Genomic DNA, 9062 nt, shown 5'->3' on the forward strand with positions numbered 1-9062 from the left:
TCCCTACAGCCTGCTGCTGAAGCATTTGCTCAGGTCCTGGGAGCGGATTCCTAAGAAGGTGAGGAGCTGGGAGAACATGGCAGGCTGAGCCTTCTCTGGGTTCTAGATTCCTACCCCTCAGCCACTGTTCCGCCTTTCTTGAGAAGGTACTCTGTTAGTACATTTGGCATGGAAAATGAAGCATGATGGAGGCTCAGAGTTCCCTCATGGACCAAATCTTACATTCTCAATCCAGATGTTTCTTATCCTATAGACACGGAAGTTTTTGCAAGAAACCATTCAGTTCTTCAAGCTTACCAATCAGGAGCTGCTAAGGAAAGGCAGCTGTAATAACCATGATGTCATCACCTGTGATACGGCCTGCAAGGTGCCAGCACCCAGCCCTCCCCAACCCACAAACTGTTGTACATCTCTGTCTTGGCACACCCTGGGTCGGGCCTGTATCGAATTCCTGCCACACCTATCCCTGGAGCCCTCTTTACCTCTAGGGTCATGTGAAAGCTTGACCCTCCTCCTAGGGGGCCTAGCTTGAGGTCTGCCTTAAGAAGCAAGATCAGCCCCTCTCCCTTCTGATCTACTCCCTTTTTTCCTAGAATCTGTTGCAGCAGGCTCGGGGCTGCCAGCTGCCCTGGAAACAGCTACTCCTGTTGGTGCTAATCTTTGCCATAGGTTTCCTGTGCCATGACTTGCGGTCACACGGCTCTTTCCAGGGTAAGCAAGGATTGGCTTGCAAGGGAAATACATGGAGGTGGGGCATAGAGCTAGATGTATCACCCCTGTTACCAGCACACACAGGCTTTTCCCTAGATGCTGTAGAACAGACACTTTTCAGACAGCCTTTTGTGTCCACAGCTATGACATTACCACTTCGGATCGAACTAGTGCTTTGCAGTATAGAAAATTTGCATGTTCATGGTCTCATTTAAGCAGATGTTATATCCTTTTTAAGTCCTGGGGAAATTGAGGCTCAGAAAGATTTATCAGTTAGTTTAAGATCACAGCTGGTAAGTAGAAGGGCAGATCCCAAACCCGAGGCTTTCTCATGCCTAAGTCCGGGACTCTACCTGGCTGCACCATCCCTGCTCACCTGGCCCAGCAGGAGAAATGGACTCAGCTTCCTGGGCCTTCATCCCTCCTGCCAAGCATTCTCTGCAGCCCTGTGAACACACTTAAGTTCTGCCCTTTCCCTCACTGGGCCTGCTCTGGGGCCTGTAGTATTTGTCTGCCCAGTCCCTACCCTCCTCCCCTCCCAGCTCACCAGAGGCCCTCTCTACTCAGCCTCCCTTTCTGGCCGGTTGCTTCAGTCATCTGGTTTCTTGCCTGTTGGCCAGCAAGCATGTGCCAAGATCTACTCTTACAGTCTGCAGTGCTACAGGTGAGTACCTTCCAGGAAGGGGAGGAAGGAGAGGGGAGAGAGAAGGCTTGGGTGTTCAGGGTGGTGACAACACTGACAGTGGGAAGTGATTGTGGTTTTCCTTTTCCAAGGCCTCCCTTCCCCCAACTATTCTTAGGGAGCCAAGCTGCCTGAGGAAACAGCCTGCTTCTCTCCCCCTGTCTTCTACAGCTGGCTAGAGGAGACATTACCAGCCTGGGGCTCCCAGTTGCTGTCCATGATGAGGCCCAGCTTGCAGCTGGCCTGGGCCCATATCAATGCCACAGTCAGCTTCATTTCTGACCACTGTGCCTCCCACCTTCCTTGTTTTGGTGACAGTCTCACCAGCCTCTCCCAGAAGGTAAGCCAGAGACAGGAAGGTCCGAGAAGGGCTGCTTTCCCCAAGGGCTGAGTTCTTGGGCAGGTGCAGCCCCGCATGCACTGGGTCCTCAGGGCCGGGATGCGTTTCCAGGCACTCTAATCCCATCTGTTCTCCGTGGTCCGGCTCCCTCTCCAGCTCCCTGATGCCCTGAACCAGCTGCTCTATTCTGTGAGGAAGCTGTTCCTGCTTCTCTACCAGACCGTGCTGCTGCCATTGTGGCACATGCTGCTTGAGGCCTTGGCCCGGGCCCAGCAGCACTGCCATGAGGCGTGCAGGTGAGACCTTTATCCAGGGCTCCAGCAGGAGCCCCAGTGGCCCCATGCCCTTTCTCTAGGGACAAGGCTTCTCTGTTCAGTCTCTCACTCAGCCCTGGCCCTTACTCATCCCTTGGCCACTCTGGTATGCAGTTATGGATCTAAGTTGCAAACTTGTGACCTGACACAGCTGCACACCACTACTTCCTAACCCCCACAAATGTTCTGCTTTCCTCCCAGAGGTGAAGTGACCTGGGACTGCGTGAAGACACAGCTCAGTGAGGCTGCCCACTGGACCTGGCTCTGCCTACAGGACATCACAGTGGCTTTCTTGGACTGGGCACTTGCTATGATATCCCAGCAATAGACCCTGCCTCCCTGGCCCCTGGGTTTCGACTGGAGCAGGCCATCTGAGATTGCTGGGGGCAGAGCGGGTAGTTCTCTGTGGGGTCTTTTCTACTTGGTGCCTGAGTTCTGTCTCCTAGGCAAGTGGCCCGTTGCCTCTGCCCCAATTCTTCCATCTTTGGTAGTGACTTGAGCCCAGGGTTGTCTCAGCCTCCTACCCACGATTCCACTGAACACTTCTCTGGCCCTATTGCACATAGCTCCCAGCCTCTGTCCTTGGGCTGGTAGCCTCTTTAGCCTCCTTCCTTCCATTTCATTTCTGAAACCCCGAACAGCTCATCTTCAGAAAGGTGGGATTCAAACAAGTGGTTTCTGCATTCTTCTGATGAATGATTTCTGCTCCCAAACTTTAACTGCAGCAGAAAGAGGAACTTCCAGGAAAATACAGCACCACAGTGAGCAACACAGCTCCACCTGTATCCACAGGCTGAGTGTGGCTGTCAGTGGACATAGAGGGTTGGATGGAAAAACCTCTCACCCCGGAATGCCCAGCTTAGGTCTATCGAAGCCCCTCACTACCCCCTCCATCGTGATCCCACTTTCTCACACTCCATTCCCCTTCAGTGCCAGCACTGGGGAAGGGTGGGGAGCTCTGCCTCAAGGTTCAGTTTCTCTCCATTGACTACCCCTACCATCTCTCTGGAGAGCAGAGCCCAGGGAACCTTCCAGCAGCCTGTTAAGACAGGATTCAGCATATGGCTCCTGGGTGTGTCTACTAGGTGGAATAAAGGACACATTTGATTTCTAGTTTTCCTCTCTGCATCCTCATACAGGAATTCCCATAGTTGTAGACGGGACAACAGAATATGGACATGGGCACCTGTGTGTTTTCCATAGGCCCCTCCCCTCCTGGGGGTTGTAGCCACCAGCAGTAATTGAGCTTCTGGCAAGGAAAGCTCACACCCATCATTCTAAACTTGGGCCTGTTGAGGATTCTAGATATGCTCCTCTTGCTCCCCTATTGTATTGTCCCACTTGTGATTTGCCTTGACAACTTGAGTATTCTTTGCTTGGAAAAGCAGGGAGAGAGTCTCCCAGGGGAATTCTTGAACAGTGATCAGGGGTAACTTCTTTCTTGCCAGAACCTTAATTTATTAATTGGTTTGTTTTTCTAAGGCAGTGAGAGATTTAGAACTCCAGGAGATACATGATTAAAGGTTTATCACCAAAGTCCCTTTTAATTTTTGACTTGAAATTAGTGTCATAACTGCATGAGTTTCAGCTCTCATCTCAAGTTTCTTTCCTTGAATGTTTCAAAGCAAGCGGTATTAGAGGTGCACTGCCCACTCCAACATCCACTGGTTGGTTTCTGTACCACCCTGAACACCTGAGTTAACCAACAGGAATGATGGCCAGCTACCACTTTTTATTGCATGTGCTGCCCTGACATAGTGCCTCCGTTTTCCAGTGGTGAGATTATGAAGTAGCAAACATAGGAAAATCTCGGCAGAAAGTGAGGTCATAACTATAGCATCACATTTGTGTTCCCTCCCTTTCCCTGTTAGGATATAATTATGTTATCTTGGGAATTTAACAGCCTACGCTGGGCAGAACCCTGTTCTCTTAGTGGTACTTAGCCATGACCATTTTTCCCAGAAAAAAAGAAACCCTGCCTGGCAAAGAGTCATGGTTTAGGACTGCTGGGCAGGACTGTCCAAGGGTCTAAGACGTTCCATTTCCTCAATTCTTCACTAGTCAGAAACAGATGGTCAGTTCTTAAGAATAGTGAATCCTTGGAACTGGCCTGTATTCAAGGCAAGTTGAAAGAGGATTAATTGGGGTCTCCACAGCCTCTCAACGACCGTGACACTTGAATTGGTTTTATTTAACATTCAGTTGGTTTCACCATGATTAGAATTGTCCAGAATTTTTCTGTCAGAGGAATAGACCAGCACTGTACCTGTGTCCATTAAAGCTAAGCCAGACATCCAGATGTTTCATTTTTGCCAAAAACATCCAAACTGAACCAGTGAGTTGAACCAGTGTGGTCTTGTAGAGTACACTCTGATGCTTACAGGGGGCCAGTGACTCTTGGTGTTTTTTGAAGAACACGTAAACTGACACCTCAAGAGTGTCACATCTGGACATCCTGACTGCACACCCAGCTGGAGTTCTACAGATAACATGCCATAAAACTGCAGTCGAAGTGTGATTATACTAACTAGTTATTACCAATTCTGTGTGGACCTGCAGATTATATCACATGACTCATTTGAAACAGTTCTTTCCATTTTTCTAAGTTTTGAAGCATGTTTTCAGATTCCTCTGGTTATTTGTACCCAGTTTACAGCTACAGCTTTAGAGCAGCCCAACTTGATGGGCCAGCCTGACTTGTGGGTAGATAGTATTGTCAGGCAGATAATGTCGCTTGGCTCACACAGCATTGCTGGTCCATTCTCAAATGGCACCACCCCAAAAGGGTGGAGTGATTCCCATGGAGATGGGCATGCCTTCCAGAATAACCCAGTGGTCAATTACACATTTCAATGATTAGATAATCTTGCCATTTTAACGTCTTCTAAGGGAGTTTGGATTTAAGTAACACTTAAAGTGAGCCATCCGTTTTCTACATACTCTTCATGGTCCTGCTCCCAAAAGGTGTTATTTGAAGAACACGTAAACTGACACCTGAGGGGTAAAGGACCTTGCTTTTCCCTATGTGGTATTCTGTTTTTACGGGGCAGTTTCATTGGCCCAGATTTGAGGTATAAGAAGGAATTGGGGCAGAGGGGAGCTTCCACTGTTCAGGGTATGAGTGAATATTTGTTGAGTATTGAATAGTCTGCCTATTAAAAACATTGAGTTCAGACATGTTTTTGGAAATGCCTTGGTATAATTTTTTTTTACTGTGTCATCACACGAGTTAATTTTTAATAAGCTTAATTTTTTAGAACAGTTTAAGGTTCACATCGAAGTTGAGCAAAAAGTATATAATCCCTGCCCCTCTCACAACCTCTCCCACTGTCAACATCAGTGAGCTTATCACTATCATATCACTATCATTGACATACCACTATCAATAATAATACTTTGTATGATTTAAACCATTTTAAAATTTATTGAGGCTTGTAACCTAACATATGAGCAATCCTGGAGAATGTTCCACGTGCTTAAGAAGAATGTATTCTGCTGTTGGGTGGAATGTTCTGTGTATGTCAGGTCGAGTTGATGTGTTGATCAAGGATCTCCGTTTCCTTTCTGAGCTTATAAATGCATCCTTAATGTTAAAGAACTCTTACAATTCAATAAGAAAAATGCTAAAACAAAAATATGGATAAAAGAATTCATAAAAAATGCAAATGAACAATAGACTCGAAAATCTATTTCACTGGTAAAAATGAAAGTTTAAAATAAAATGCCATTTACTTTTGCCTATCAACAAAATTTTTTTTTTTTAAGTGATAATATACTCAGTGAATGCTATAATAGAAATTGGTATGATGTTTCTGGGATGTATTTTGGTAATAGTTAACTATTTTGTTAACTTGGTAAAATCACTATTTTACCAAGCAATTCAACTCCTAAAAATATATAGAGAAGTAAACAGAAATATGGACAAAGATTTATGTACCAGAACATTTACTATAGCAGTTTTAACAATGAAAATTTGGATATAAACTATGTCCAACAATAAGATGAATATTTCAGTAAACTGTGGTAAAACCAAAGGACGGGAAATGGCTATTCAAATGATTTCAAAGGATCTTTAATGATAGGAAAATACTTAATTGAGCTTAATTTATTGAAATATTGGCTATAATAAAAAATACAGAAAATGAGTATCTGCAAGGATGTGGAGGAATTGGACCCCTCCTACATTGCTGGTGGAAATGTAAAATAGATCAGACACTGGAAAACAATTTAGCAGTTCTTCAAAGAGTTAAATATATAATTACCGTAAAACCCAGCAATTCTCCTAGGTATATACCCAAGAGAAATGAAAACATATCCCATAGAAACTTGTACATAAATGTTTATAGCACTATTATTCATAAAAGCCAAAAAGTAGAAATAGCCCATGTCTATCAAAATAGACGAATGGATAAACAAAGTAGTATAGCCATACAAGTGAATATTATTCAGCCATTAAAAGGAAGTACTGGTATATGCTACAGTTGGATGAGTCTCAAAAGCATCAGTAAAAAAAAATCAGACACAAAAGGCCACATATTTTATGATATATATGAGATCTCCATAATGGGCAAATCCATAGCAGATTAGTGGTTGCCAGGGGATGGTGGTAGGGAGTAATTGCTTCAAGGGTAGGGGGTGTTCTAGGGTGGTTAAAAAAACATTTTTGAAACTAGAGAGATGGCAATCTGCACAACATTGTGAATACACTAAATGCCACTGGATTGTTCATACTTTAAAATTGTTAATTGTACGAATTTTGCCTCAAAAAACAAAACAAATATGTTGTGCTTCCCAGACACACACATCCCCCACCCCAAAGAGAATGCTAAACACCATGCCAAAAAAAAACCCACTCCCAAGCAAACGCTCTGGGACACAATGGTAGCGTTTGCAGCAATAGAATGAAATTAAACCAAGATATTAATCTCCTGATTTTGGGTAGGCGCAAAGACTGCTGTGCAAAATGACATCAGAGGCCTAGGATTTAAAGCTCAGCCTGAGAGAACACTTAAAACGTCGGAGCTGCAAGGGTTTTGAAACCAAGGCAATTGTGACTCCAGGCAGCCCAGGCAGTCGACCGCAGAGCTGGAAATGGAGGCCAGGTCTCCTCGCACAGCCACTCCTCCAGGCTACCAAGCAAGGCTTCACAGAGGAGTTGAGTTTTAGGTTGGTTTGTTTTTAAACCCCCGGAAGCTTCTGGTGGGCAAAGGATTGTGGGCTGCCTTTGCAAGCTCAAGGAATGAGAGGTGAAAGTGTGAGCCAAATAGTGGCGCGGGCCAAGTGGCCGACGCGCTGCTCAGGGTCCCACTCCCGCCAGGCAGTCCAGCACCGCGGGGTTTAGGCGCGGCCGCGTCCCACGCTACCCTGCAAGCTTCCAGCAGCTCCGTGGTTTGTATCTTTCTCGCCCTAGTCAGAACGAACAGATTCTGACAAAACGTTGGTTTACTAACTGAATGAATGAATATCCTTCACAACAGGAGAGCAGTAGGATTTTATTGGCACCCTCGGAGGATCGAGAGGAAATGTGGAGTGGAAATAGCAAAAGCTATTTGCTCTGCAAACTGGGCTTGTGCCTGCGATTGTAGAGCATGTGTGCGTACCGGCCCCCTGGGCAATGCGGTGCAGAAGCTCAGGATTGCCAACGGTATCTTTAAGCGTCCACAATCCTATAGAAGCCACCGTGTCGGTTGGGGGTGGGGGGTGCTGTTTTGTAGTAAGAAGGGAAATGGAAGGGAAGCATATTGTCTGTGTTTCCTACGTCCAGGGCTGGGAAGCGGGTCCTTCGGCAGCATCCTTTGCTTGCACTTCTGTCTCTGGCTTCCTCTGTTCTGCGTAGCCCAGAAGGGGGCTCGGCGTAGGTGAACTTCATTAGAAGGTCGGAGCCAGACTTCAAAAATCTATTGGACACTGGAGTAGTGCGGCCTCGGTAAGTATTAGAGGGGAATCGGCAATCCTGGAAAACAGCGGGGCCTTCGATAGCTCAGTTGGTAGAGCGGAGGACTGTAGTGAGTGAGCTGTGGCAATCCTTAGGTCGCTGGTTCGATTCCGGCTCGAAGGACTTCGTACAAACTTTTTAATATTCATTTAATTCAACTGCCCAGTGGGAAAAAAGGTTTTCTCGAAGGTGGGCTGAATTTACGTGAGTACTACCAATACCAGTTTTCCGTAACGTATATTCAGTAATTAGGGTACGGCACAGCTCTCTTGTAGGTTAAATGCAGACCTATTAAAATGTGTTTCTAAACGAGGTTTTATTACTATTGCTATGTGTACTTATCACATGTCCTGTTTTTGAAATTTTGCCCATGGTTCTATTGCACTCTGCTAAATATCTTGAATTGCGGGTGGGCCACTGGTCAGTGGACAGCTTGCAACAACCTGTAAGGCAAAAGAAAGAATACTAGGAACAACTGGGGGATTAGCTCAAATGGTAGAGCGCTCGCTTAGCATGCGAGAGGTAGCGGGATCGATGCCCGCATCCTCCACTCGGTTTTTGCCCACGCATTAGAGGATTCCCACCAGCGAGAGACTAGCTGAAGCAGGTGGATGCCTATGATTCACAGAGGAGCAAGGCAGACAATGATTAGCTTCACAGATTGTCATTTTATTTTGCGGGTCTTTTCCAGTTTACTTCTTGGTCACTTTGTGTTTTCCTCCTCCCGGCGCGACAGGCCGTTAACCGCCTTCTGAGAACACACGGACGGAACCCTCCTGCCCGCGGGGCCTGCTGAGCCCCTAAACAGCACTGGCTCAGGTACTCGCTCGCGTGCGAGGGAACCCCTGCGTGCTGACCAATGGCAGCGAGCTTTACTGGGCGGGTAGCCAGCTGTACCCGCCGCCAATAGGCGAGAGACTTCTTGTTTCCTGGCAGAGCGGGGTCCCGGCACCGCGGCGCTCGGGTTTTGTTTGGGTCCTGGGTGGCGGGCCCAGGTGCCGGGGCCCGAGGTGGCGCCTCGCTAGCGGGAGAGGGAGCGGGATCACCGGCCCGGAGAGAGGTGAGGGGCTCTGCGTGGAG

At 46.9% G+C, this 9062-nt stretch overlaps 2 protein-coding genes and 2 non-coding genes across 11 annotated transcripts in view; all 4 read left to right on the forward strand.

Moving 5' to 3' along the window:
* TMEM214 (transmembrane protein 214) overlaps positions 1–5222 on the forward strand; it is a 10783-nt gene extending 5561 nt beyond the window's left edge. For 2 of the 4 annotated variants that reach the window (XM_006910308.3, XM_025045733.1), the window contains 6 exons: positions 254–367; positions 594–711; positions 1279–1375; positions 1565–1733; positions 1890–2029; positions 2249–5222. In XM_006910308.3, coding sequence (XP_006910370.1) covers positions 254–367; positions 594–711; positions 1279–1375; positions 1565–1733; positions 1890–2029; positions 2249–2375 — 765 coding nt within the window. In that variant the 3' untranslated portion in view covers positions 2376–5222. Of the gene's footprint in view, positions 1–9; positions 59–253; positions 368–593; positions 712–1253; positions 1376–1564; positions 1734–1889; positions 2030–2248 lie in introns of those variants that run through there. The other 2 variants (XM_025045732.1, XR_003045861.1) reach the window with 2 other exon arrangements.
* A 2794-nt stretch (positions 5223–8016) lies between these two features.
* Positions 8017–8105, forward strand: TRNAY-GUA. Its single transcript is given in 2 exon segments — positions 8017–8053; positions 8070–8105. It is a non-coding gene; the product is annotated as a tRNA-Tyr (tRNA).
* Positions 8106–8459: 354 nt separating this feature from the next.
* TRNAA-AGC lies at positions 8460–8532 on the forward strand. The gene has a single exon. It is a non-coding gene; the product is annotated as a tRNA-Ala (tRNA).
* Positions 8533–8871: 339 nt separating this feature from the next.
* AGBL5 (ATP/GTP binding protein like 5) overlaps positions 8872–9062 on the forward strand; it is an 18236-nt gene continuing 18045 nt past the window's right edge. For 3 of the 5 annotated variants that reach the window (XM_015588198.2, XM_025045703.1, XM_015588200.2), the window contains exon 1: positions 8889–9042. The gene's annotated coding sequence lies outside the window, so the exon portion shown is untranslated. Of the gene's footprint in view, positions 9043–9062 lie in introns of all 5 variants that reach the window. The other 2 variants (XM_015588199.2, XM_006910310.2) reach the window with 2 other exon arrangements.

Source organism: Pteropus alecto, unplaced genomic scaffold, assembly GCF_000325575.1.
Source record: "Pteropus alecto unplaced genomic scaffold, ASM32557v1 scaffold61, whole genome shotgun sequence".
Classification (NCBI taxonomy): domain Eukaryota; kingdom Metazoa; phylum Chordata; class Mammalia; order Chiroptera; family Pteropodidae; genus Pteropus; species Pteropus alecto.